Source organism: Dipodomys ordii, unplaced genomic scaffold, assembly GCF_000151885.1.
Source record: "Dipodomys ordii isolate 6190 unplaced genomic scaffold, Dord_2.0 Scaffold66, whole genome shotgun sequence".
Lineage (NCBI taxonomy): Eukaryota > Metazoa > Chordata > Mammalia > Rodentia > Heteromyidae > Dipodomys > Dipodomys ordii.
Window position 1 is genome coordinate 4,184,021 of NW_012267282.1, and position 12,969 is coordinate 4,196,989.

The 12,969-nt window shown below is 49.4% G+C and overlaps 1 protein-coding gene across 1 annotated transcript; it reads left to right on the forward strand.

Moving 5' to 3' along the window:
* The first annotated feature begins 6,494 nt into the window (after positions 1-6,494).
* Positions 6,495-12,969, forward strand: Morn3 (MORN repeat containing 3). Its single transcript, XM_013023077.1, has 5 exons — positions 6,495-6,639; positions 8,718-8,875; positions 11,080-11,239; positions 12,558-12,742; positions 12,895-12,969. The coding sequence occupies exons 1-5, from the start codon at positions 6,495-6,497 to the stop codon at positions 12,967-12,969; spliced, it is 723 nt and encodes a 240-aa protein (XP_012878531.1).

Below are 12,969 nucleotides of genomic sequence, written 5' to 3' on the forward strand. Positions count from 1 at the left end.
CGAAATTTGCTTTTACAATTTATGGAATTAATTATATTTAGAATTTTATTTTTATTTTTTTACAAAATTATGCACTTCAAGCCTCTGAGTTTAAACACCCACTATTCTCAACAAGAAAAAAAAATAGTTTGGCTCCTCTACCCCTTTGGTCTTTTACTAAGGATACATGGATGTATTTGATGTCACTCAGCTTAATGGTTTGATTTTGAAAAGATGGATTAAAACTCTTATCCAGACTGTCAGTGTGTAACATGTAACATGTTACGTGCTGTGCCTCATGCCAGCTAAGAATGACTAGATATAGTAGTCCCCAGGAAGTACTTTTTAGCTAGAAAATAGCTCTGTAGTTCCTGCAGAGCTCTAGAAGTTTCTTCAGGAGGACTTAGTAATTGCAAGGCTGGCGAGGTGCATATAGGTGTCTCTTAGCCCAAAGTGGAGCCAGCATCGCATCCTTTCCCCAGTCTAGACAGTGTGTAATAGCACAGCAGGGTTCATTTAAGTATCATTTCTTTAATTGCTAGTGAGGCCACTCATTTTTCCTTGGAATGATTTATTAGTTTTATTGCTTTGCCTAACAACTATTTTTTTCAAACATTGTAATCTTCACGAACATACCTCTGCCAACATCATATTTGGGTCTGAGTACTTTGCTGACCAACTTGAAAGAAAGAAGAAAAAAAAAGTTGTGGGAAAGAGGAGCCAAAGGAGAAATTTGCCAAACAAGGGATGAGGTCAGCACTCATCTCTTAAAGCAGTTCTGTAACTTTTTACCATGGCAGGAATGTTCTGAACCTGGGCAGTCCCAGGGGGAGACAGGCACCCTAGGGATCAGGAACAAAGAGAAACAACCTGCAAAGTCCCTTGAAAGAGACCCACATCTGTACAGGGACTCCAGTTTAGACTTGTGACACTTCCTGGAAGAGGTAGTTCTAGACCCAACTTTGACAAGAAGGTTCTGTTCACTTTGTAAGCTATATACCAATGATCTATTTTTTTTTTGTTTTCCCATTTCAACAAAGGTTAAAACCGAGCTGTCTCCCTCCCTGTTCGGTGGCAGAGAGCCAATGTGGCATTTTCAAGGTTCTGGGTTCCATCCCTAGCAAGAAAGGAGGAGGGGAAAAGAAGTTAAAACTTTTGAGTTACCCTTTTTGGTGTTTCTCTCATTTTCCACAGATGTCTCAAAATCAAACCTCCTGGCCTGTGATCTAGACACGTGGGGAGGCCTAGAGGGCGCTCATTCTGCACAGGAAACTAACAGTTGTTTTATTAGGATACCATTCACACATCATAAAAACTGGAATCATTGAAAGTCTACTACAACTGAATAGTTTTTAGTCGAAGTTGCCACACAGACGTTTACAACCATCATCACAATCTGAGCAATTTTTATCACCCTCCTCCCCAAATCCATACACCCCCTGGTTATTACTCTTCTCTCCTACTGTCAACCACTAATTTATTCTGTTTCTAAGAATTTGCCTATTCTGGACATTTCATATATGTGGAATCATATGATTAGTGGCCTTTTTGTCTGGCTTGTTTCAAACTTTATGCATGTTGCTGGGTGCCAGTAGCTCAAGCCTGTAATTCTAGCTACTTGAGAGAGTGAGATCTGAGGACCACAGTTTGAAGCCAGCCTGGGCAGGAAAGTCCGTGAGACTCTTAACTCCCATAAACTACTCAGAAAAAAAACTGGAAGTGGCCTCAAGTGATAGAGCACTAGCCTTGAGCATAGAGAGGCTCAGGGACAGTGTCCAGGCCCGGAGTTCAAGCCTCAAACCCCCCCCCCAAAAAAAAAAAGTTTACCCATGTTGAAACATGCATGTATCAATAATTCATTCCTTTTTGTTGCCAAATAATATCCCATTGAGCACAGAGACTGTTTTGTTCACTCATTCATCTGATGATGGATACTTGGGCTGTGTCCACCTTTGTCAATTGTCTGCAATGGAGACTTGCTGTTTCAGACAGGTGGATTCTTTTTTTTTTTTTTTTGGTCCGGTCGTGGGGCCTGAACTCTGGGCCTGGGCGCTGTCCCTCAGCTCTTCAGCTCAAGGCTAGCGCTCTACCACTTGAGTCACAGCACCACTTCCGGCTTTCTTCTTTTTGCTTATGTGGTACTGAGGAATCGAACCCAGGGCCTCAGGCATGCAAGGCAAGCGCTCTACCACTGAGCCACCTTCCCAGCCCGACAGGTGGATTCTTTAGGCACTTCTAGAAGATGGAGACCCAGGCTGCTATGCTCCAGGTGGCTCCATTCTTGGTTTTTAAATTTCACTTAATTTTACTTTATTTTTCTGTGCCAGTATTGGGGCTTAAACTCAGAGCCTGGATGCTATCCCTTAACTTTTTTTTTGTTTTTTTCTTCCTTCAAGGCTGCATCTCTACCAATCTACCAATTGAGTCACAGCTTCACTTCTGGATCTTTGCTGGTTCATTGAAGATACAAGTGTCATAGGATTCCCCTGCCCAGGCTGGGTTCAAACTGGGATCCTCAGGTCTCACCCTCCTGAGTAGCTATGATTATAAGTCTAGACCACTGGATTTATTCTAGACTGTGCTCTGTGGATGAATTCCTGTATGGATGGACAATTCCGCAGGCATTGGAGATAGTGCTGGGATTCTTTGCCCAGGTGGAGCCAACGTTTGGGGCCAGAAAATGTGGACAGGATCACACTCCCCCCATTTGTAAGCAGGCCTGTGGAGGAGTCCTGGTCACCCCACAGAGGAATTCCCTTCAACCCAAAGTGGGAAAAGGGATGAAAATCTGATCGATCCTCCAGATGACTATTAGAAGATTACTTGGAGCACACACACACTCCCAAAGGTGATGTGCTGGGGAGTAGCCAGGCCAAAGACACCTATTCAAAGGCTTGTGAAAAATTTCACAAGACTGATCCTAGGGAGAGAAGAATGCCATAGGCTTGTATCTCATTGCCAGCTGCCAATGAGCAGCAGATAAACAGATAAGCCACTGCCTACATTCTGTCTTGGTTTCTCTTGGGCCAGGATCTGATGAGGGCCTGGAAAATTGCTACTTGCAGTGAGGAACTGGGGCTTGGGGTTGGTGCACAGCTAGGCCTAGGGAGAATGAGGTTCTAGACCACAAGACGCCACTCAGCAGGTGGCAGGGTGACTCTGGACGGGGCCAGGGGACAGTCTGTACCAGGGTAAAGGCTGACTGAGGCTGCTGGCCAGGTGCCTGAGGGGAAGAGGAAAATATCCTGGGAAAACCAATGTCAACAGCAGAGGTGGACTGGCCAGAGGAGGACTTCAGAGCCTAGAGAGGGCAGACTCCTGCGAGAGTCGGGAACTCCAGTGACATAAAGGGTGACTCATTCTCCACAGTGAGCATGAGAAAGTCGAAGGCAGATCCAGAAAGGTGATGGATACATGAAGATGGGGGTGGACACGAATTCATCACACCTGATGTAATCAATGTGGGGAGCAGTCTAGAGGCCAGTGGCTCATGCTTGTAATCCTGACTACACAGGAGGCTGAGAGCTGAGGATCCTGGTTTGAAGTCCGTGAGACTTGTATCTCTAATTAGCCAGCAAAGAACTGGAAGGGGGGGGGGGAACAGGGAGAGCAAAGGAAGGGTGATTTGGGGGGGAAACTGAGGGAGAGCAAAGGAAGGGGTGACATGGTCCAAAGAGAAAGGTATTACCTGAATTGTGCAATGGTGAGGGGGGAGAGGAGCTGCCCAGGAGACCTGGAGGACACGGGGGCGGAATTCCTCGGCTCAAGCGCCCCCCGAGGGCGGAGGTCCCTACCAGACCTCCGCGCCCAGGTGACGACGGCTCCTCCGGGAAATTTCCCGCCAGGGGCTCTGCGCAGGAAGGGGCGGGCGCCGCGGGCTGGAGGGGCGGTGGCGGCGCGTTACCATGGCGACCCCGGCCGGGCGGGACGCGGCGCCTGTGAACGTCGGTCTGAGCTCCAGGCGACTAGAGGTGAGCGCGGGCACGCGGGAGCCGGGAGCCGGGCGCCGACCGCACCCTGACACCGTGCTCCTCCTTGTTTAGACGGGCAGCATCGCCTGTCTTTGGTGGGGTTTTGTTGTGTTTGCTTGTTTTTTTGTTCTTGTACCTAGACTAGTGATGCAACCTCCTCTCGGATAGAACCTAGGCGCAGCGGTGACATCATAGAAAGTTTGCAGTCTCGGGGCTGGGAAGGTGACTCGGTGGTAGAGTGCTCGCCTCACATGCATGTAGGCCCTGGGTTCGATTCCTCACATCACACGAACAGAGAAAGCCGGAAGTGGTGCGCCAGTGGTAAAGCAAAAAAACGCTCAGGGACAGTGCCCAGGCCGTGTTCAAGCAGCCAGGACTGGCCAAAGTGAAATTGTTAAGAGATTTCAGACTGATAACTTTTTTTTTTTTTTTTTTTGTCGGTCCTGGGCCCTGGTAACTTTTTTTAAATGACGCTGGGACTTTGCAGATGCTGACCTGAACAGAGACTGCAAATTCATTCATTCATTCATTTCCAGTTCTGGGGCTTGAAATCAGGGCCTGGGCACTGACCCTGATCTTTTCCTCAAGGATGGCACTTTACCACTTGAGCCATAGTGTCTCTTTTGGACTTTTCCTGTTTATGTGGTACTGAGGAATCAAACCCAGGGCTTTATGCATGCTAGGCAAGCACTCTACCACTAAGCCACATTCCCAGCCCCCTGTGACTCTTATCTCCAATTAACCACTCAAAAATCAGAAGTAGAGCTGTGGCTCAAAGGGGTAGAGCACTAGCTTTGGCAAAAGTGCTCAGGGACAAGGCCCAGCCCATGAGTTCAAGCCTCTCCACTGACAATAAAAAAAAAAAAAAAAAAAGGGGCTGTAGCTCAAGTGGTAGTACCACTAACTTTGAGCTGAAGAGCTGAGGGACAGTGTCCAGGCCCAGAGTTCAGGCCCACGACCGACAAAAAAAGAAAAATCAACAACAAATAAATAAATGTTTTATTGTTTATTTTTTGTCAGTGGTGAGGCTTGATTCTGGGCCTGAGCACTGTCCCTCAGCTCTTCAGCTCAAGACTAGCATTCTATCACTTGAGCCACAGTGCCATTTTCAGTTTTCTGGTGGTTAATTAGAGATAAGAGTCTTACAGTGGCTGGGAAGGTGGCTCAGTGGTGGAGCGCTTGCCTTGAGCTGAAGAGCTGAGGGACAGCGCCCAGGCCCAGAGTTCAGGCCCCATGACAGGGCCCCCCCCAAAAAAAGAGTCTTACAGACTTTTCTCCCAGGGCTGGCTTTGAATCATGATCCTCAGACCTCAGCCTCATGAGTAGCTAGGATTACAGACGTGAGCCACTGGTGCCTAGCTAAAAGTTATATATCTTGAGTGGAGAGTAGGGGGGAACAGGATACCCAGGATTTGGAGAGGACTGTTGTCACTCCATGAAGACACACAGATGGACATGAAGGTGTGCACAGGAGGTCTGGGGGTCAATGAATGCAGACACTGGGGGGAAATCCTGAATCACCCTGCATGCCTCTGCAGTCCCACAGGCAGGAAAGCCAGATCCAGTGGAGAAACCAAACCAGGGACAGGAAGAAGTATGACTAACAGTCACAGTCTTCCTGGACTGCTTCAGTTTCGCATTGAGCATCTGAGGTCCTAGAAAACCCTGCAGTCAGTCCTGGAGAACCAGGACTGCTAATTACCCTTGAGGCAGTCTCTTTAGTTGGTGGGCTCAAGCTGGGCGCTGTTGGCTCATACCTGTAATCCTAGCTACTCAAGAGGCTGAGATCAGAGGATTGTGGTTCGAAGCAAGTCCTGCAAGAAAGTTCATGAGACCCTTTTCTCCAATGAACCACCAGAAAACCAGAAACGGAGGTGGTAGAGTACTAACTAGCCTTGAGGGAAAAGGTCAAGGACAGTGCCCAGACCTAGAGTTCAAGCCCCAGGATCAAAAAAAAAAAAAAAGGTAGGGTCTCTCACTAGCTATAATACCCCCCCGCTCCCCAAGGCAGTCTCTAAGCTTTATCACTGGACAGGTGAGGTAGGCCCAAGCAGGCCACAGCACAAGGCAGCCCTTAGACAGACAGGGCCATACCCCCACTCAACCCCCAGTCCTTCTCCCTGAGCTCTTCCAAACTTGGAGCCAGCCCCTAGATTTATCATTCATTCTAGACAGCCAACATGAAACCTATGGAACCAGCTTCTCCCCAATGCCATCATAAACCCTGGGTTCCTTCTGGTCTCCCCGGGTTCCTAAGCAATTGTGCCATCAGACCCCTGGCACAGAGGCCCCAGGAACAGGCAAGGATAGGGCCAGGCCAGGGTCATCATCATCATCAGTCCAGCACAAAAGGATTCCCACCCAGGGCTGATCATCTGGCCCAGGGACTCAGAACATGCATGACTCACCCACAGGACTTACCCCACTTGAACCCAGCCACCTCTCCATGAAGCCCACAGGATCCCAGCATTTCATGGGATACACTCAGCTCCTCATGTTCTTACCTTTCTGCCAGCACCCTCTGGCCCCACAGAAACAGCCAACATGCCAGTCACCAAATGTCCAAAAAAGTCAGAGCCACTGTGGAAGGAATGGGACCAGAAGACTCTTAGGAATGGACCGCGGCACAAGGTGTATGCTGTGAATGGAGATTATTATGTGGGCGAGTGGAAGGACAACCAAAAACATGGTGAGCAGGGCTGGAGGTCAGATGGAGTAGGAGGCAGCCAGTGAGGGGCTGGAGCCATTAGTGACAGGGCCAGAGAAGCAGGGTCCCAGAGCTAATTGGAAGCTTAAATGCCCCTTCTCCCCCCAAGAAATGGGACACAAGCACTTGGCTCTACTTTTTTTTTTTTTGCTGGTCCTGGGTCTTGAACTCTGGGCCTGGGCACTGTCCCTCAGCTCTTCAGCTCAAGACTAGCGCTCTACTCCTTGAGCCACAGCACCACTTCTGGCTTTTTTCTGCTTATGTGGTGCTGGGGAATTGAACCCAGGGCCTCATGCATGCAAAGAAAACATTCTACCACTGAGCCACCTTCCTAGCCCCGCCTGGCTTTACTTTTTAAAAATCCAAGCCAGGTACTCGTGGCTCATGGCTGTCATCCTAGAGGCTGAGATCTGGGGATCACAGTTCAGAGCCAGCCCAGGCAGGAAAGTCCATGAGACTCTTATCTCCAATTAGCTACCAGAAAACCGGAAATGCCTCTGTGGCTAACGTGGTAGAGTGCTCATTTTGAGCTAAAGAGCTGAGGGACAGCGCCCAGGCCCACAATTCAAGCCCCAACAAAAATCCAAGAGCTGGGGTTATAGCTCAGTGCTAGAGTGCTTGTCTGGCACATACATTCGAGGCCCTAGTTTGATCCCCTCCCTGGAACTGCAAATCAATCAGTCAATCCATCAGTCTCCCAAGAAAAAGACTCGGACTAGCCAGCCCAGTCACATGCTCTCCTATCTAACCAGGGTCAAGATTCCGTTTCTACAGATGTGCAAAAAAATGCTGGAGGCAGTGGTGATGCCTTTCTCAGTGTTGCCATAGGGAGAAGAAATGACTTATTTTCTGTGGGTTGTGGAGCTTGAACTCAGGCCCTGGGCGCTGTCCCTGAGCTTTTCCCCACAGCTCCACTTCTCTTTTTTTGTGGTTAATTGGAGATAAGTGTCTTGAACTTTCCTGCCTGGGCTGGCTTTGAACTGCGATCCTCAGATCTCAGCCTCCTGAGTAGCTAGGATTACAGGCTTGAGCCACTGGCACCAGCTATATACATACATACACACACACATATATATGTATGTATGTATGTATATATATATATATATATATATATATACACACACACGTATGTGTGTGTGTGTATGTATGTTGGTCTTGGAACTTAAACTCAGGCCTTCCCCTGAGATTTGTTGCTCAAGGCTAGAACTCTACTACTTGAACCACAGCTACACTTCTGGCTTTTTTTTGTAGTTGTTGCTTAATTGGAGATAATTAAGAAAATTGGATAATTCAAAATTGGAGATAATTAGAAAGTCTCTAAAACTTTCTAGCCAGGACTGGCTTCAAATTGCAATCCTCAGGGGCTGGGAAGGTGGCTCAGTGGTAGAGTGCTTGCCTTATATGCATGAGGCCCTGGGTTCGATTCCTCAGCACCACCTAAGCAGAAAAAGCCAGAAGTGGTGTTGTGGCTCAAGTGGAAGAGCTCTAGCCTTGAGTTAAAGAACTGAGGAACATGAAGCTGGGCACCGGTGGCTCAGGCCTGTAATCCTAGCTACTCAGGAGCTGAGACTTGAGGATCAAGGTTCAAAGCCAGCCTGTGCAGGAAAGTCCTGAGACTCTTATCTCCAATAAACCACTCGAAAACCGGAAGTGGCACTGTGGCTCAAGCGGTAGAGCGCTGGCCTTGAGCTGAAGAGCGCAGGGATAGTGCCCAAGCCCAGAGTTCAAGCCCCACGACCAACGCGCCCCACCCACCCAAAAAAAAAAGAACTGAGAGCGCCCAGGCCCAGAATTCAGGCCCCACGAGCAAAAAGAAAAAAAAAATTGCAATTTTCAGATGTCAGCCTTCTGAGTAGTTAGGATTACTGGGTGGTGTTTTTGGTGATTTCTAATTGATATCAGGCTTTAGGGCAGTGGGTTGGAAAATTGCTCTTTATGGAATGCTCCTAAAGATGGAGCTCAGACCCCCTGTAGGGGGTCCCTGAGGCCTGGGCAGGAACTTGGCCTCCAGCCTAAACTGACTGTGTCTGAGGTGTTGGCTCACCTCTGTGTGTCACCAGGGAAAGGAACACAGGTCTGGAAGAAGAATGGAGCCATCTACGAAGGGGACTGGAAATTGGGGAAGAGAAATGGCTATGGCACCCTCAGCCTTCCAGATCCAGAGACAGGAAAGTACAAGAGAGTCTACTGTGGTTGGTGGATAGGTGGTAAGAAATCGGTGAGTTCTTCCCAGCATGCCCTTCCAGGGGCAGGGTTGACAGCCTGTTTCTGCTGGAGGAAGGGAGGGAGGGAGGGAGGGAGCAAGAAAAGGAGAGAGAGAGAGAGAGAGAGAGAGAGAGAGAGAATGTACATCCATGTTAAATGTGTGTAAGGGAGACATTCATATGTGTGTTAGAAGGCCCAGCTCCTAGGGGTAGGTTGGAAAGGAAGGGTGGAGGAATTGTCAAGGCTTCTCAGAACAAAACCAAGGAAATAAGAAGCAAGAGTAGTGGGGCCCAGGGAGGAGCCCGTGTAACCTATGGCCACAAGAAGGCAGCAGGCTGTGGAGTGAGTTCTCCTCCACCCTCTTCCCTCATTTCCTGGCTTTCTTTTCCCAGAAGCACCCCCCATCCCCACCCCACCTTCTATTGGGTAAATGGGAAAGTAGCCAGGCATGGTTGGCAGAGTTTATAATCCTAACACTGGGAAAACCAAGAAGGGTGAGTTCCAGGCCAGCCTGGGCTATATAGCATGACCCTGTCCCTCCCCCCCAAAAAAAAAATTAAAAATTTAAAAACCAAAATCCTGGGCTGGGAAGGTGGCTCAGTGGCAGAGCGCTTGCCTTGCATGCCTGAAGCCCTGGGTTCGATTCCTCAGCACCACATAAGATAAAAGAAAAAAGCCAGAAGTGGTGCTGTGGCTCAAGTGGTAGAGCTCTAGCCTTGAGCTGAAGAGCTGAGGGACAGCGCCCAGGCCCAGAGTTCAGGCCCCACAACCGGACTCAAAAAAAAAAAAAAAAGAACAAGAGAGGAAGGGAGAGAGTTGAAGCCAGCCAGAGGCAGGTCCTAGTCCCCAAACACCTATGTTAAGCAAAGATCCCCTCAAGTTACTCTTACCCACTTGGATGAAGCCTTACCCTTGTCCACCCAGACTGAGAAGAATAACTGTATTGCTTCTGAGCAGTTTCTGTTGTGTGCCCAGAATGCGCATGTGATACTTGAATTAACTTTTACAACAATTTAGCATCATCCCTGTCCCATTTTATGGCTATAAAAGCAAGCTCTCAGAGATGAAGTACTTGCCCTGGAGTCACCCAGCTGGCATGCAGCTGAGCCCAAGATTTCTTGTGTTTTGCTGCCAAATTATTTATCAGCCAGTGGGAAAATTGATCCCACACTAATATAATGTGTTATTACGATAGTAGTTTTCCCGTAGTATCCAAAGAAATGTCATTAAGGACAGCCTAAAGATTATAGGGCTGGCTTCCTGTAGGAAGTGACCCTAAAATATCCTAGGAGTTAGCCAGGGAGAAATAGTAAAAGGAGGATTGGTGGCAAATAGCAATGAGATATCAAGCAGCTGAACAGCAAAATGCTGTTTGGAGGGAGGGAAGGATGGAAGGAGGAAAGTAGTGGGGGCTTCGGGACTCAGTTGGGGGTCAGGATATTGAGGAGTAGATTAGGGCTCCTAAACTGATCCTGCCAGAGGTGTGATCTTCAGCAGTCCCTGATTCCCGGTGATGGTCACCCAGTGTGGGAACTCAGAGACAACATGACCACAGCAGGGTCAAATCAGAGTTAGATATGTGTCAGAGGCAAATGTGACCACTGGAGCCATTAAAGATCCTTCTGAGGGGCTGGAAGGTGGCTCAGTGGTAGAGTGCTTGCTTTGCATGCCTGAGGCCCTGGGTTTGATTCCTCAGCACCACATAAACAGAAAAAGCTGGAAGTGGTGCTGTGGCTCAAGTGGTAGAGCACTAGCCTTGAGCTGAAGAGCTCAAGGACGGTGCCCAGGCCCAGAGTTCAAGATCCACGACCACCACCACCACCAACAAAAGAGCCTTCTGAGCCAGGTACCATCAATGCTTGTAATCCCTACGACTTGGGAAGCATAGGTAGAGGGAAGGATGTCAGTCTGTGTCTAGCCTCTGGCAGAAATGCAGATTCTGTAGGAAAAATAAAGTCAAAAAGGGTTGGGGGCATAGCTCAAGTGGTAGAGCAAGTTGCTCAGCAAACTTAGATGCCCTGAGTTTAAGCCCCAGTGCACCACACACACACACACACACACCCTGGATGGGGGCTGTAGCAGACGGATGGTGCAGATGGAGGGCAGATGGAGGCTCAGGAGGGTGGGGGGTTGGGGGTGAAGTGGGGCGGAGCCCGGGGAGATCGGCCCTCCTGGGGGTGCAGGAGGCCCTGAACAGGGCGCCTTCGTGCTTTTCAGGGCTATGGAATTCAGTTTTTTGGCCCCAATGAGTACTATGAGGGTGAGTGGTGTGACAACCAGCGCAGCGGGTGGGGCCGCATGTACTACGGCAACGGCGACATCTACGAGGGCCAGTGGAGCAAGGACAAGCACGAAGGGGAGGGCATGCTGCGACACAGTAAGTGCCCCGCCCACCAGAAGGCCACGCCCACCCCTTCTGCAGGCCATGCCCTCTATCCCTGATCGCCCCGCCCATCCCAGCTCCTCTGTTAGCCCGCTCCCCACCTCCCCCACGCCTCTGGAGACCACACTTGTTGGCAGGCATGGCTATGGTGCAGCCATTCTCCATGAGCAGTAAAAATGCTCTAATCAAGCAGGGCGCTGGTGGCTCAAGCCTGTCATCCTAGCTACTCAGGAGGCTGAGATCTGAGGATCTCGGTTCAAAGCCAGCTCAGGCAGAAAAGTCTCTGTGAGATTTATCTCCAATGAACCACCAGAAAACCAGACACCAGAAGTGGTCTGTGGTTCAAAGAAGTAGAGTGCTAGCCTTGAGCAATAAGATCAGGCACAGCACTCAGGCCCCAGGAGTTCAAGCCCCATGACTGACAAGAAACAAAAACAGAAGAATTTCTTACAGTCCTAATAGCCATCACACCGACCCTAGTCAAGCTACAACAATCCTAGAAATCCGATGTTTTCATCATCATGATTGTACTGTCTGAGGCACAGGAAAACAACGTCATCCAGGCTCTCAGACATGGTCAAAAAATTCCAAGGAGTCCTGCTTCAATAGTACATGCTGATAATCCCTACACAAGAAAGGTAGAGGCATGAATGTGGGCCTGTCTTAAAAAAGAAAAAGCTATAGAATTGCTAGAAAACAGAAAAGTATAATAAAGGAGTTGGAGGTAGGGTCCACTGACTAAGGTCAGAGAAATCAAAGAATGCCTCCTTGAGGAGGTGACTTTTGAAGAAAGAGGAGCTGGGGGGGGGGCGCTGGGAGTGTGGCTTAGTGGTAGAACACTTGCCTGGCAGGCTCAAGGACCCACGATAAAATGAAATGAGCCGGGCGCCGGTGGCTCACACCTGTAATCCTAGCTACTCAGGAGGCTGAGACTTGAGGATCGAGGTTCAAAGCCAGCCTGTGCAGGTAAGTCCATGAGACTCTTATCTCCAATAAACCACTAGAAAACCAGAAGTGGCACTGTGGCTCAAGCGGTAGAGCGCTGGCCTTGAGCTGAAGAGCTCAGGGACAGCGCCCAAGCCCAGAGTTCAAGCCCCATGACTGACAAAAAAAGAAAAGAAAAAAACTTGGCTTCTGGGGTGATGGGGAGATTGGATGAGGTTTATGTTTCCAGTGGAGACTGACAAGGACAGGCCTTACAAGCAAGGACCATCTCACCAGCTAGCACACAAAGGAGACCTGGTAGATGCCCAGCATGTCAGTCCCGGCTGGTTTAGTGTGCCCAGCACTTATGTCCCTATCTTTTCCTCAGAGAATGGGAACCGCTTCGAGGGCTTCTGGGAGAGAGGCATGAAGAATGGGCCTGGGCGTTTCTTTCACCTGGATCATGGCCAGCTGTTCGAAGGCTTCTGGGTGGATGATGTGGCTAAGTGTGGCACCATGATCGACTTTGGCCGGGAAGAGGCTCCTGAGCCCACCCAGTTCCCCATTCCTGAGGTGGGTGGCTTCCCAGGGCCCTGAAGGACCCCCAGGAAGAAAGAACTAGCACCCCTCCCCCCGGCCTTGCCACCCCGCCAGGGAAGGGAGGGAGGAAGTTCTGTTTGTAGGTAGGCTATCCCCTTCAAGATAGCCCTGCCACTTCCCTCCAGATCAAACTCCTAGATCCTGACGGTGTGCTGGAGGAAGCCTTGGCTACGTTTAAGAAGACAGAGGAAGAACAATGA